Source organism: Pavona decussata, unplaced genomic scaffold (genome assembly GCF_977016875.1).
Source record: "Pavona decussata unplaced genomic scaffold, jaPavDecu1.1 SCAFFOLD_19, whole genome shotgun sequence".
Classification (NCBI taxonomy): Eukaryota; Metazoa; Cnidaria; class Anthozoa; order Scleractinia; family Agariciidae; genus Pavona; species Pavona decussata.
Genome location: NW_028145442.1, coordinates 3,248,758 through 3,263,718, shown reverse-complemented (window position 1 = coordinate 3,263,718; position 14,961 = coordinate 3,248,758). Strand labels below are relative to the sequence as shown.

The window sequence follows — 14,961 nt, the reverse complement described above, 5'->3', positions numbered from 1 at the left end:
CCCACGTTAAGTATTGGTGGATTATTAAAAAAGCCAGTTGTGAAGAATCAGTACAAGATCCATGTGTTAATCGAGGAGAGTGCCATGAAACAGGGTGCCTATTGTGCCTTTGAGGGGTTTAATTTATGACTTGGTACCTTTTAGGTGGTAAAATCTTGAGGAAAGTTTGCTTTTCAAACCTGGCTGATCTTTAAACAGTGTAAAACACTAAGCAAAAAGCCTAAAATTTTAAAACAGCTATAAGTCCGTGGCTTATTTGAAATGCCTTACAATTATTATTGGAAGGGTCACAGTTGCCCCGGAGATTTGCATGGGGCTTTAGTTAGAGTAAGGTTACATATTTTAGAGAGGTTTACATTCAGAATTTTCCAGTATACAGTCATTTCAACTAACGTTGTCGGCTCAAAGCATGAAGCTAAAAGACAAGACCGAAAGTTTACGTGGGATTTTTATGAATAAATTCATCAAAATCAGTCATGCCTGGAGAAAACAATAGGTTGTAATTAGCAGTACAATGACCAGCACGTGCAGGGATGATTGTGACGAAATTATTCATAAAAAATAATCCCACAAAACATTGCGGTCTTGTCTTTTAGCTTGATTTTAATCCGACAACATTAATTGAAATAGCTGTATAAATGTGGCTTCAAATAGTATGGATTTTAGCTGTCTTGATCTAGCTAGAATTGGGGGATTGGTACCAATTTAAGTTTTTAGGTCTGAAAAAGTTAGTGAAAATTACTTATTATTGGTCTGAAAATAGGAAAGAGTCCAAGAGAGGTACTGGGCTGTAAAACCCCACCAAAGAAACCTGAGTATCAGGCCTTCCCTAAGGGGAGGGGGGAGGGAGAGCTAATACTCAGGTTAACCAAAAATTTGAAGGAGAACCCAAGCCTCCCCTCGCAGAAAGTCTGATATGCTAGTAACCTGAGTATCAGGCCTTCCCAAGTGTTGGGGGGGGGGGCTGATACTTGGGTTAATACTCTAGCTACTGTCTGAACCACTGTACTTCTTTTGACTATTAAACATACGTAATAATTTGGAACCAACAGAGGGGCACAAGTCATCGTAATTTTGATGTCAAAAAATAAATTTTGACTCAACTGGAACCCCAGGTGTTCATGTATACTTTTGGTGCCTTCTACATGACAGGAGTATTGCTGGTCAGCGGAGTGCTCATGGAGATCGTGAAGAACGTCAAAATTCTAAACATTGCCAAGATGTGTAGAGAAAAAAATAATATTTGGAAATGTAGAATTCTTTAGGATATAATAGTTGCATTTGCCAGTGGTAAAATCCTTCCAAATGGTGCGTAACTATGCCGAAGACATTCGACGTTCGTATCACGACTCTCGATGCGGAGCTCGAGTTTTCTGTCGAGGTAAACTTCATAAATCACTTAGTTTAGAGCTTACCTGCTACTATTTAATTTGTTGTTTACTCTACTTAACGTCCTTTTTACCCTAGTTTTCTTAATTCAACGTGTTAATGTGTTAATCTGTGTCATTTTATTTCTTTCGCGCAGAGAAACTGCACGGGAAAAGAACTGTTTGAACTCGTTGTGCGAACCCTGGGTGTCCGTGAGACGTGGTATTTTGGTTTACAGTTTGTTGACAAGAAAGCGATCGTTACTTGGATAAAATTCAACAAGAAGGTATTGAATGGAAATAAGGAATTTTATTTTTGTATAAGGTTAATTGAAAATGTAAAGAATTGCCGGAATTCCGAAGCAACCCGTGCTCGGCCGTGTGGGATCGACAACGTTAATTTAATGATAGCTAGCGCTCGCTCCATTTCTTGTTGCAACCCACTTGCGCTTAAATTTTTTTCCTCTAATATTTTCCATACATACCCACACGATTTCTTTTAAATGTTATGGTTTCAACACTCAATTAAAATCACTTAAAGGGATTTAAACCTTAAAACTTAGCGCAAAGCCATCGAAACACCCCGAACCCATTAATTAATAGTCCAGCTGTAATCATTGCGTTCGTCGAACTGCGCTAAGAAAGTGAACAGTCTGAGAAAATTAAAATTAGAGTTGAAAAGTTGGCAGTTGGCAAAAAAATAATTGCGATTAAAAAAAAAAACAGTGCTCAGGGCTATTTTAGTGATCTAGGTAAAATGGAAACAAAGGCTAAAAGCTTTTTGTTGTTGTGATAATTGTCACAAAATTGCTTTTGTCAGCAGGCAGTCTATGAGTATTGTTGATTCGCCTTTCATTTGTGTTTATTTTGTTGGAGTATTTTCATACGCCCTTCGCGTCGGACAAAACGTTTGTCTTCTATTCTCTGTGATTTTGCGACTCTGGGTTGTTTTCATTCTTTTGTACAGCATTAGGTATACCAGTTGAAACTTTCTTAAAGTGCTTTCAAAATGTTTAATATCATACTCAACTGATCAAACTCAGATAAGTAAGGTGAGAAAACGATAATAATAGATTTTACAATTAAATCTCATTAGCTTGGAAATCATTTTTCCTTCCAAGGATGTTTATACATTTTCAGTCATACATTAGCTAATAATTTTATTCTAGAAAAAACATTTGACAGAAGTGTAACACTCTCACTAATATTATTTGGAATAGATGGTTTGCATTGCCACCATGCTGGGGGACAAAACAAAAGAAAATTTGCGCACATAGTTTGGATAAAATGGCAGTTAACTCCCAGAGGAGAAAAATCTTATTGTTCCTGTCCATCAACATGGCTGCCATTATGTCATATGCAAACCATCAATGGCTGACAGGTCTGATCTTGTTTTGTCATGAAAGTTATTTAACAATTTATTACCCTGCAAAATCACATAGAATATTACCTGATACTTAGCCGAGAAGGCCGCAGGCCAAGTTAGGTAAAATCAGGGGATATTCCGCAAGATTGAGCAGGATTATTGTTTTATTGTTCAACACATCAGGATAACGTTAAGCACAGTTGCAGAAAAGCTGGAGATGATCTTTACTTTGCTATTTTTCCTCCTAACACATGAAACTATGTATATAACAGGATATATGTTCATTATGGTGACAATACAGATGATGATGTTCAGTGCACCATGACCATATTTGGGCAGTGTTACCCATTATTTATTTATTTATTTATTTATTTATTTATTTATTTATTTATCAATACCCATTTTTTTTGTCTTTTTTGGGGAGGGGGGGGGGGGGGGTGCCAAGACTGCCTTTGGGAGATTAAGGTGATTCCATTGAATAGGCCATTTCCGAGTTGCTGTGAACCTCATAAAAGTGAGGCTACGTACAAAGTTTTTGTTATGAAAATTAGTTTTTCATTCATGTGCAAACAAAACTAATTTATAATGAAAAGCTTTTGCACTAAGCCTCGCTTCATAATGAGGTTCACGGCAATTTGGAAATGGCCTATTGCATCGTACATCTGTACTATAGTAATACTCATTGTCCGTCAGTAACTATTGTCGGTCATTTTCTCCCATTTTTAATCCAAGTAATTCAAGAGAATGCCACTCTCCATAATATGGGCATTAAAGTTTTGATGTTTTGCATGATTAGTTTATTAAGGAATCAGTCAAGTGATAAGCTCATTAATTTTTTGATTCTCGCGAGTCGCTTTTTCAACTCAATTCTTGGTAATCGGAAGTTTTTGAAGGCTGTCAAATGTTGCAATTTTTTAACATCTTTAAGGTTAATTGCCTCAAGTTAGTTTTAAAGGGTGCTAAATTAATTTATTGAAACTGCAGTATTTTTCATGTGTTGCAAAGATTTAAAAATATGATAATGTGGCCTCCTGGTTTTCTTGTCAGTGCTTTGCATCTTCATTGGTTTTCTTTATTCAGAAACTAACACTTGAGCCATGTGAGCGTATTTTAATTGTAAATAACTTAGATGTATGTACTTTTTACTCAAATATTGTGACATGAGATATGTATTTTTTATTTTGTGAGGAAATAAAGACTTTTATTATTATACACTATCCACTTTAATCAACCTCCAAAGTAAAAAAAAATGTTTTAAGTTGTTTTTTACAGAAAACAATACTTGGCTTTGTCATAATGAATATTTAATCAATGAAAACATCCATAATTCAGAGCTGGAGACAGGCATTTGGGAGGTTGTGTCATCAGGACTAAGTTATTTAGTGAAACTTGTAGACGGCTGCGCACTCACCTAAAAGCCATTGAGATAAGATGCCATACTTTTAATAAAGAGAAGGGTAGAGTCCTACCATTATACCATCATCTTATGACAAGCCTCTGTCATGTGACTCCTCAACGCTTGGTTGCATTACGTCAAACAACAGAATGAAGGAAGTTTGTCAACTTTTGAAACATCGCTCTTTAAATATTTATTCTGGCTATGAATTAGGCATCTTTTATTGTAAGTTTAATTGTTTAATAAATTCTCACAAGTAATGTCTTATAACCTCATTAAATATGTTCAGTGATTTTTAAATTCTGAATGTTACACTTAAGGGCACATAATAACCAAGCAGCAGACAGACATTTATTAGACATTATAAATTAATAAATTTTATCAAATATTAATTTTAATTGTAATTCTTAATTTCACAGGTTTTGGACCAAGATGTTCCCAAAGAGGACCCAGTCAACCTTAATTTCCGCATCAAGTTTTATCCTGAAGATGTAGCCGAAGAGCTGATGCAAGAAATTACCCAACACTTGTTTTTCCTGCAAGTGAAGGAGGCTATTTTGAACATGGACATTTTCTGTCCACCAGAGGCATCTGTTCTTTTGGCTTCTTATGCAGTCCAGGCAAAGGTACTGTTAATTCAGCAGTGTTCAATACCAACTGTAAATAAAATAAAATAAAAGTAAAAATATAATAATTAAACAAACAAAGCAATTAACCCAACTTTGTTTAACTAGGTAAGATAGGTAAAGTCGCACTAGCAGCAACATGTAAGTAGCCCCCATGGCTGAAGCTTAGCCCAGTTTCAGTAGATGGACACAAATGGGGGAGGTATTGCTACTGCCCCCTGGATAGGATGCTAGTCCATTGCAGGGTTCCCCCCAGTAGTATGTCGCTGGTACCCGTTTATACACCTGAGTGAAGAGAGACAATGTGGAGCAAAGTTTCTTGTCTAAAGAAACAACACCGTAATGCAGAGACCAACCTTCCACCGACCCTCTGATCTTCTGATCAAAAGTCTTGCTAACCACTTCTAACACCACTGTGCCTCCACCATTTGTCGAACTACATGTGGGGCATTGTCTACAGCTGTATTTGAGCCTGATAAAGTGGTGGGAATTGCTCAATTGGGAATCAAGTAAATAATTAAATTTGATGGATGTTCATGCTCGTAGTTATTAAATTATCATTGATTGTTATTATCCAACTACACTTGTCCTACAAACTGTTGTACTGTTGAAAATACAAGAAGGAATATGCCACAATATTCATACAGTTAGTCATAAGTCTATATCTTTGCTGTTATTTAAATAAAACACAAGACTATCAAACTTGGCCTTTTTTCTAATTCTTAGGTGCTCTTTTCAGCAGTGTCAATGGTTTTTTGTTACCTGGCGTACATTAAAATTTCACATTGTCATGATGAAGGTCTGTTATATTACAGAAACAGCTAATTAGCAAATAATTTAAAATAAATTTTTGCTTTTCTTCTTTTTTTCAGTACGGAGATTATGACAAAGAGTTCCACACTCCAGGCTTCCTGGCGAATGATTTACTACTTCCTCAGAGGGTTGGTACATAATGTGCTACAGCAGAATCTTGACATCTTCAACCTTGTACTTTACTCAAACTGAAAGCAGTTTTCTCTACTTAACTGGTTATAGTTATTAACTCCTGGTCATTTAATTACTCCAAACGTACATGTATTTATTTCTTTATTTTGGTTTCTTTCATCTTAAAGGTAATTGATCAGTATCAAATGACATCAGATATGTGGGAAGAGAGAATCACCTCTTGGTATGCCGAGCACAAGGGAATGAGAAGGTATTTTAGAAAAAAATTTTCTCAAATTCATTTAATAATTCATAAGGAGAAAACAAAGAAAATCACTACCATGAAAGAGTTTTGATTTCTGTGCCATGAAGTAACTAGGAGTATTGCTACTCCCCCTAGATGGGATGCTTACAAGTCAATCACAGGGTTCCCCCCAGCAGTACGTCGCTGGTACCCATTTATACACCTGGCCCCAGTTGTTCAAAGAGCGGATAACTTTATCCACTGGATAGGTAGCTTATATCCGGCAGATGAAATGTGTGCAAGATTTTCCCGATAGCCCTATAATTTGTGGATAGAGTAGAAGCATATGTCAAATTTAAGTGTGGGATTGTGTGGAAAACTTGCCAAAAGCGTTGGTTGGAGTACATTTGCTCCACTGGATAGTGACTTATCCAGTGGATAAAGTTATCCACTCTTTGAACCACTGGCGCCTGAGTGAAGGGAGACAATGTGTAGCAAAGTTTCTTGGCTGAGGAAACAATACAGCAATGAAGAGACCAACCTAACCACAAACCACCGACCCTCCAATCTCCTGACTGTCTGATCGAAAATCCGACATGCTAACCACTTAGGCACCTTGTCTACACCAAGTGGAGGTGTTGCATGTTAGCTCTAAATGTCCTGGGATTTGTCTTAAGTCAAAGTCCTTCTAGTTAGGTTTGTTAATTGATGAAGTAATATTATATTGAACCTGTAATGTGAACTGTATGATTGTGTGAACTGTTTGGATTGTTTCCTAGAGATGAGGCAGAGATGGAATACTTGAAAATAGCACAAGATCTTGAGATGTATGGTGTGAGTTACTTTGAAATCAAGGTACAATTTTTCCGTTCTTCATTGTTTAAGTTAGAATATGAGTGGGGCTGTACTTCGGGAAAAGTCTTTCTGTCTCTTGCTTCTCTTTCTTCTATCTCCTATATGAGTTTAAAACCACTTAGTAATACTAATTTTTTTTTTATGCTAATTTATTAATTTAATTTGCTTATTTTGTTACTTTGCAGAACAGAAAGGGAACTGAATTGTGGCTTGGAATTGATGCTCACGGTCTGAACATTTATGAAAAAGACAACAAGCTTAATCCAAAAATCTCCTTTCCTTGGAATGAGACAAAGAATATTTCATTTCACGATAAAAGGGTAAGTGTTGGTGATGATTATTTTCTGACCCTTGATAGAGAGCAACTGCTGGACTGTTTGGGGGGGGGGGGGGTGGGGGTGGGGAGGGATACAGTTCACACAGTTCTGTTAGTTTGTATTTTATTCACTTTGTCTGTTTCTGCTTCTGGACGTCCAATCTCAATTTTTAGATATCTCTTTTGTACACTGGCCTCCCAGCATTTTCACACCTAAGGTTATTTTTGGCAGCCTGGGCTGAGTTGCTCGAAGCATGGTTAACGCTAACCAAAGGTTAAGAGGTATTAAAACCTATAGGTTGTCATGGTATTTAACCCGGGTTAGCGCTAACCATGCTTAGAGCAAATGGGCCCAGAAGTCTATGCATTAATTAAGTGTAATATAGATAACAGCCTTCTCAAAACCGGCCGGCTGCCGGCTCAACGAGCCGCCTCCTCTGGAGGTTTGACCATCTCCATCCAGACGGAAAATATATTATTTTTGTTTTGTTACTGACAAGTAAGAAAAAAGCAGAAAGAACGCCCAAAAAGAAACTCCCCAAAAATAATTTGAAGGTTAAAAAAATGTTTGTTTAGCGTGCATACCGTATTCACTTCCCGCTATTTTAAACACAAACGTCATTCCGATCTTTCTTCAATCACGAAAGCGGAAATATTCATCGCCTTTATCCGAGTATCAGAAAAAAATGTCACTTTCAAGTCAATCAAGCATTTGAACGGATACCCCCAGACCCCCCTACAGGCTCGCGCCCTACGGGCACTCGCATGGGTGCCTTCAGCACCCCAAACTGCCTCCAACTTCAGAATAACCTGCTCTTAAAAATCTTTTTGAGAAGGCTGGATAATAATTGCAAATAACATGTTGTACTTTGTTTTGATGTTTTTGGACCAAATAATCAAATTGCGTTTAATTAATGTTTAGTTTCAGATCAAACCAGCTGACAAGTCATCGCCAGATTTTATATTTCATGCAGCAAAACTGCGTGTCAACAAAGTGGTATGTATAAGTTTATGATAGTTAAAGTCCTTTAATCCCCCTAGTTCAAACTTTCTACCTAAGAATTCTTGTAGTCAAGAGCAGAGTGCATTTCCCAAGAACAGTACAAAGCTGTGTCTTGTACGACTAGAAGTCTGTGATATTTGAAATTTAATGGTATAGTTGACCAAGTAGACCAGTTTCTACTGTATTTTCTGTTTAAGCTCCCCCCCCCCCCCCCCCCACAACCGCCATCAAAAATTCCTGGATCTGCCCCCGTTACCCATATGGTCTGTAAATCTGAAAGTGATGAGCTGAGAGAAAGCTTTATTCACAGACTGCTTTAGAGGTACGAGGTGCTTTTAAAAACAATTTCACAACAGTACTGTGCTTCCAGTGTACTACATGCAACATTTTAATTCTCCAGATTCTTGACTTGTGTGTTGGCAACCATGAGCTTTACATGCGGAGAAGAAAGCCAGACACAATGGAAATACAACAGATGAGATCACTGGCAAGAGAAGAAAAAATGAGACGGCAGGTCAGGGGACTTATAATAATTTACTAAAAAAGTTTCTAGACTATTCAATAGTGAAGTTTTTGTCTTTGTTTACTGTTTGAAAGCATGGCATCCAGAAAACCTGTTCACTTAATGTTTCCTGGAATGTTTTTACTGCATACATATCATAAAATGATTTAGTAAACTCAAAAAACACAAAACTTATCAGCTCTGAGCTCTCTAAGCAACTTTTCTGTTTCTGTAACAGACTTTTCTTTAATATCATTTTTTACATGTTTTACAGCAGTTAACTCAAAATGGTGCAATCTGAGAAGATATCCCTATCCACTCCATGAGAGGCCATTAGAAATTCTGAGGGGGACGGGGGTTAAAATGAAATTACTAATGACACTAAACTGGAATTTCTTTGCGGGTGGAGGTTTCTGATCAAAATCCAAACCCTTAATGTGTGTACATTGAGGGAGGGAGGGGAGGGCAGGGGCATGTTAACATGTGTGTGGGAGGGGGCATTGACAATTTTCTCGGACAAACAAACAGTTTTGTCAAATCCCGTGAAAGTATATTGTGATGTGTTTTTAGATTGAGAGGGACAAGTTGGTGAAGGAACAGCAGGCTCGTGAGGAGGCGACCCAACAGAAGGAGGAGCTAGAAAGAAGAATGATAGAATATCAGGAAGAAGCGAGCAGAGCTAAAGAAGCTTTGGTAAATAAACCGAAATATTTCAATAATTCATCTTTGCAGTGGGCTGACCTTTTTGTCAGAGAAATTAGAACCAGCAAGCCCAATGTTTCAAACCCCGCTCCCCTGCTTCTCATTGTGAAGTTACGGAGAACTCAGTACATACAGTCTAATTTGATACCTCGAGTTGGTTCACAAGGCAGTTCTGGTATTTGCCACACTGCCTTCTTTACTTTGCTAAAAGAAAATCACGGAAACTCGATTTTACACAAAGTGTTAACTCGTCCAGGCAATGTACACAGTGTACACTTATCAACGTTATCATTTGGACAAAATTAAGTGACTCAACGAGTGCTTTCCTCATACGTAGTGTCAGTTCTCTTTCTAATAAGCTGCGATCGATCCGAAAAGCAAATCGCGCACGGACACAAAAAACTCTGATTTTTTTATGTCTTCTCTTAAATGAGCTCTCGTTTTACTGTTAAATGCTTAGACAAAATTGTTTGTTTGTTGTTGTTGTTGTTTCGTTTGACAGATTAAATCAGAGGAGATGGGGGAGTTATTAGCAGAGAAGGCCAGAGTGGCTGAAGAAGAAGCGGCTTTGCTTGGCAAAAAGGCTTCTGATGCAGAAGAAGAAATTAAACGGCTACGAATGTGCGTCAGCAAGGTACGCTTATGCGATTGAAAATCTGGCTTAGAATAACAGTAGACACCTTTAGATTCCGCCAGTACGAGTATGAAGACGAGATGTGAATACAAGTTTTTAGCGAAGTACCAAGAAGAGATGTATCCCAGAAGGCTTCATTTTACTCTTTTTGAGCGACGAACTGACAAAACGATCAGTCTTATATAAAGTACCCAAATTCAGGGTTAGGTGCATTTCTGGACATAAGTGGGCAAACTTGACTCAGCTGGTTTGAATGATGACAGCTAAGCCCTTTTGTGATCCCTAAAAGACGAGATCACCTACCTTACGCGGACTTGTTTTCGACACTGCGCCGTTCTTACAAAAACACGCAGTAAAATGATGACGGCTATCTCGTTTTCCCGCCAAAATGACACTGGTTCACGCGTGCGCACTCTTTCTCTACTGAAAAACTCATCGTTGTAATCGTACATGTAATAGAATCTAAAGGTTTCTAGTAATAAGCAACGACGACGGCAAGTGATGAAGATAAACTCGTACACGTAACAAACCCAGTCACTCACGAAAAATGGCTCGAAAAACGCGTCACATGTGGAACAAAGCACGCATGTGCAGGCACATGAAACTCGTACGAGCCGAAGCATGTACAGACACTTTCTTCAGTTGTGGATGGAAAAGCAAAGGAAGAGTATAGTGTGGAGAACATGTTTTTTTGTTATTTGTTCATGTTCGTTTCTTATACCACAGTCAGGTGATGAGAGAATTGCTATAGAGAGACGAGCTCGTGAAGTAGCAGAGGAAAGGTTAAGAAGAGTGATGCAAGAAGCTGAAGCCAGGTAATAAATCAAATCAACACCAGCTGCAGTGATAAACGTTGAATTTCTCCCTACTATATCAGTAAGTTCCAGGTTTTGTTCCAGCTAATAGTAAAGTAAAAGAAAAGTTAAAGGGAAAGTTAAATAAAGGGACAAAAATCTTTTTGGAAGAATCATAATGTTAAATTCACATTAATTTTGGATTAGCTTAAGCTCTGAACAACTGGGTCCCACCTGAACATCAACTGAACAACAAAATATTGCCTAAGGGTCCGTTCCTCTGGGATGATCCAGATCAGCTGATCTGGATCATCCCAAAGGAACCCACCCTAAATGTACCACCAGATTCTGGTGACTAACACTTATTTCTTGTTACAAAGCTGAGAGGTGTTAAGAATGACGAAAATTCATGAGCTGGAAGATATTCTGAGGACAAAATTTGTAAGAAGTGTGTGTGTAACAGCAACTGAGAAATATTTTCTGTTTCTTGTAGAGCGAGGGAAGCTTTACTTTTGAGAGAAGACTTGATGAAATCTCGACAGGCAGAGAGGCTGGCAAAACAAAAGCTGTTAGAAATTACTTCCTCCCCAGATTTATTTTCTGTGAGTAAAATCCTCTTGCTTTTCAACAGTGCATGCTTTCCGATTAAACACACGTTCGAGTCACTGTCAAAATCCGGTTTCAATTGCCTGAGTCCTTGATCTCATCCATCCTTTACGACTGGATGACATGGCAACTTCAATGCGCTGTGCACAGTGCTCATATAGCTGGTGTTCTCCGTCATTGGTTTATATAACAATCGAAAACTTTTCAAGTATTTGTAATCAGTAAGTATTCAAGTTTAGCAAATTGAGCTCAAACGCGAGGAAGTTATACATCAAAGTCGATTCACGACAACGGCGGCAACAACTACATAATGTTCCAATGGCTGTGCGCTTGAAATTGCGTCCGCAACATGTTTCTGGCATAGTTAAACTGGGGAACATTTGCGTTTCCATCAATGTTTCAGCATCAGTGTTTCCTGGTTAAGCCAAGCCCTTAGTGACATAGTCCTCTTTTTTCCTAGAGGTACAGTGATCCCAGGGAAATAATTGCCGATATCGATCGGACTGTAGACCAGTTGACAGATGGCGAGGTTAATCAGCTGTCCCGGGAATACGAGAAAGAAAGGTAAAGAATAAATAACTCTGACTTCTCGTACGTCAGGATCCTCTTACGCAGACGTCCTCTCGGTCGTCACGTCACGCATTCCTCCCCACGAGGTAGGGAGGAGTGCGTGACATGACGTAGGAGGGTGTTGCGTCAACTGCCACACAATTTCCTAAAAGAAGAAACTAAGTTCTGTTGATTGTTATTTTTTGTTTGTTTGTTTGTTTGTTTTAATAGAAACAGAAATATTCAGCAACAGCTCAGAGACCTGAAGTCCCAGATGGAGGTACCGAATATGTCATTAATAATTCATAAACCCATTGACCTATCAAACGGTCGATAAAACATCACGTGCAGTGGTTTTAAAACCCGATAAAACCCCCTCCTTACTAGTATGCGGTGTTCAATGTTTTTTCTCGTATGCTTATTACCAACTTTAACAAAAGCATCATTGTTATGAACTCTCTTGACACACGCTTTTCCAGGAATGTTTTTTTAAAAGCCGTTCAAAAAACTCGCAGCACGTGTTTTTCGGGTCTAAAACCACTCGGCGTAAAGCACTGCTGCCCGTGTTTTAAACATTACTTTATGTCAGGTGCTTTTAGCTTGAAAAATAAAAATCTGCCTCATAAAAAGCGCGCTTTGATTGAACGTGTATCCGTCTTGAATAGGGTTGGCCGTCATGTAGATACGTTTCTATCAATAGTTTCATGACGACGCTGTGAGTGATTGATTCTGATTGGATGATAATGGTCGGAAACTCTTCGGGTAGTCTCGTAACAACTTTCGTAGGATTTCGTGTTATTGCTACTAATTGGTCAATAATGATCGAAACTCATCGTGACACATTTGTTATCTCGAATTTGACGATAATAACGGAAACCTTTCGATTAGACACGAAAAGTCGCCGAAAACGGTAGTTGTTGTCGGTACTAATTGAAGCGTATACAACTTTTGATTAAGTACATCAAGTTTTCCTTTTAGGGCCTCAAGATTGGTGATCGACAAACTCGCTGGGATTACATTCATGATGAGAACCTGAAACGCGGGGAGAATAAATACTCCACGCTACAAAAAGTAAGCCACGATATTTGGATTAATTTACTACACTTTTAAATTCAGTGGCTTCCTGTGTTGGAAGGAGAGAAGTTTCCACTAGAACGGTCACACTTACCCACAAACTCGAAGAGCAAACCCACATTTACACAGCTTAAAATTTGATTCTACCTTTGAATGGGGCCCAGTTATTCAAAGCCCGATTAAGCTAATCCTGGATTAACGTGAACTTTGATTCGAGTTTAATAACCAATCAATAAAGATTCTTCCAAAAGATTTTTGTCCTTCAGTATTGGCTTAGACTTCTCTTTACCTTTAGCTTGACATCAGCCTTTAAGCCTATTTTTAAGGAGCGTGATGAAGACCTTGATTAACCTTTAATCGTAGATTAGCGTTAATCGGCTTTAGAACAACCGGGCCCTGGGGCCCGTTTCTCGAAAGTCCCGGTAACTTACCGGGCCCGATAAGTGATTTTCGTGATAATGTTTCTTAAGAGAAGTCAATTTTTGTTAGCTTTGAATACTAAATTTTAAAATCTTATAATTCTATGGTAACATTGGCCAAGTACCATGCCTGTAATCACTGTGTAATTTAAAAATATACTTACCGGGCCCGGTAAGTTACCGGGACTTTCGAGAAACGGGCCCCAGGTCTTTTGTAGGCTTAATCTTGCCTCGTTTTGAAGCCTCTGCCTCGTTTTGACCCTTTCTTAAGTTGGCACAAAGGCTCGTAAAAAGGACTGCGTTTTTCTTCCGAAACGTCGGTCTTTTCCGTGACCAATGATAACGCTGAGACAAAAAATATCCTATAATTTTCTAGTTCAAGGCGTTTACTCAGTACATAATTCTTATGGCTCATTTGGATGCCTTTCCTCAACTTAGTTTTGTTTATAGACTTACACTTCTTTTCCATTGTTTTCTTAGATTCAGACTGGAACATCCACCGCCAAAATACAGTTCTTTGAAGAGTTATGAAAAAGAACTCAGTTGGGTGTTTGTTGTCCAGACGCCACTGTTACTAAAGAACTCTGCACCAGAAAAGATTAGAGATTCTTCACAATATTTAATTTATTTTCCATTATTGAGATATTTAATCTACATCTATAGATATATAAAGAAAGCACAGTTATCCTTCGCCACTGTGATAGTGACATTTGCTTAGGGCGAGGAAACGCTCCAGTTTGGGCGAGTCTGTTATGGGCGAAATTGCATGTGGGCGAAACTACCGGGTGCGTGATGAAATGATTCCCTCTGAATGGTTGAAAGTGATAGGCTATTTCCGAGTTGCTGTGAACCTCATTATGAAAGCGAGGCTAAGTGCAAAGTTTTTATTATGAAAATGAGTTTTCTTTCATATGCAAACAAAACTAATTTTTTCATATGAAAAGCTTTTGCACTTAACCTCACTTTCATAATGAGGTTCACAGCAACTCGGAAATGGTCTATTCGATTGTATTAGAAACAGCCAATCAGAAGCACTTCCCAGATCTGGGTAGTGCCTAAAAGGTCGTCAGTTTTCTGACACTTAGCACAGAGGGTCATTTTGTAAGTTTATTTTCAGGGTATGCTGCAAAAAGGAAATTAACCAGAACATAATGAAAATGATGAAGTGTATCTATAGAGAAAACCCGATTTTTTTTATCAAATTTTATGTGGAATATAGCTTTTTAAACAAGGTTAATTTTCGATGTTTGTTAATTTATTTGTAAGAGAAAGATACGCAAGAAACATACTCTTTATCACTAAGGGGGGCTCTTTATATTTTAGATTCTTCAAAGCTTTAAAACTTTTAATAATTATTTTACTGTTAGTTAGGTTTTCTTGAAGTATTGCCGTGTCAATGTTTCATTTTTTGAGTAGTTTTAAAAAATTAAAGTGTAATATATAAGAATATTTTCTTCAATTAAGATCCTTTATGGGGGATCGTATTAAACTCTTTTCTTCGCTTCCTTCCCGTCATTTGAGTCGCTTGTAGAGGCCTCTTTAGTCGAGAGAAATGTTCGCATGCAACTGCAATGCTTCGTCCCC

The 14,961-nt window shown here is 38.1% G+C and overlaps 1 protein-coding gene across 1 annotated transcript; it reads left to right on the top strand.

Moving 5' to 3' along the window:
- The first annotated feature begins 1,171 nt into the window (after positions 1-1,171).
- LOC146487095 (merlin-like) lies at positions 1,172-14,892 on the top strand. Its single transcript, XM_085092110.1, has 17 exons — positions 1,172-1,381; positions 1,526-1,654; positions 4,549-4,755; positions 5,628-5,696; positions 5,868-5,950; positions 6,703-6,778; positions 6,964-7,098; positions 8,017-8,091; positions 8,498-8,611; positions 9,170-9,292; positions 9,804-9,935; positions 10,662-10,750; positions 11,223-11,331; positions 11,796-11,899; positions 12,116-12,164; positions 12,863-12,955; positions 13,858-14,892. Exons 1-17 carry the CDS (start codon positions 1,319-1,321, stop codon positions 13,906-13,908), a joined length of 1,701 nt encoding a protein of 566 aa, XP_084948236.1. The 5' UTR covers positions 1,172-1,318; the 3' UTR covers positions 13,909-14,892.
- Positions 14,893-14,961: the final 69 nt, after the last annotated feature.

Bases quoted from the DNA above. Each gene is read 5' to 3' on its own strand.
- LOC146487095 (XM_085092110.1), top strand. From the start codon at position 1,319: ATGCCGAAGACATTCGACGTTCGTATCACGACTCTCGATGCGGAGCTC. The intron at 11,900-12,115 runs GTAAAGAATAAA...TTGTTTTAATAG, and splicing joins CGGGAATACGAGAAAGAAAG to AAACAGAAATATTCAGCAAC. The intron at 12,165-12,862 runs GTACCGAATATG...TTTTCCTTTTAG, and splicing joins ACCTGAAGTCCCAGATGGAG to GGCCTCAAGATTGGTGATCG.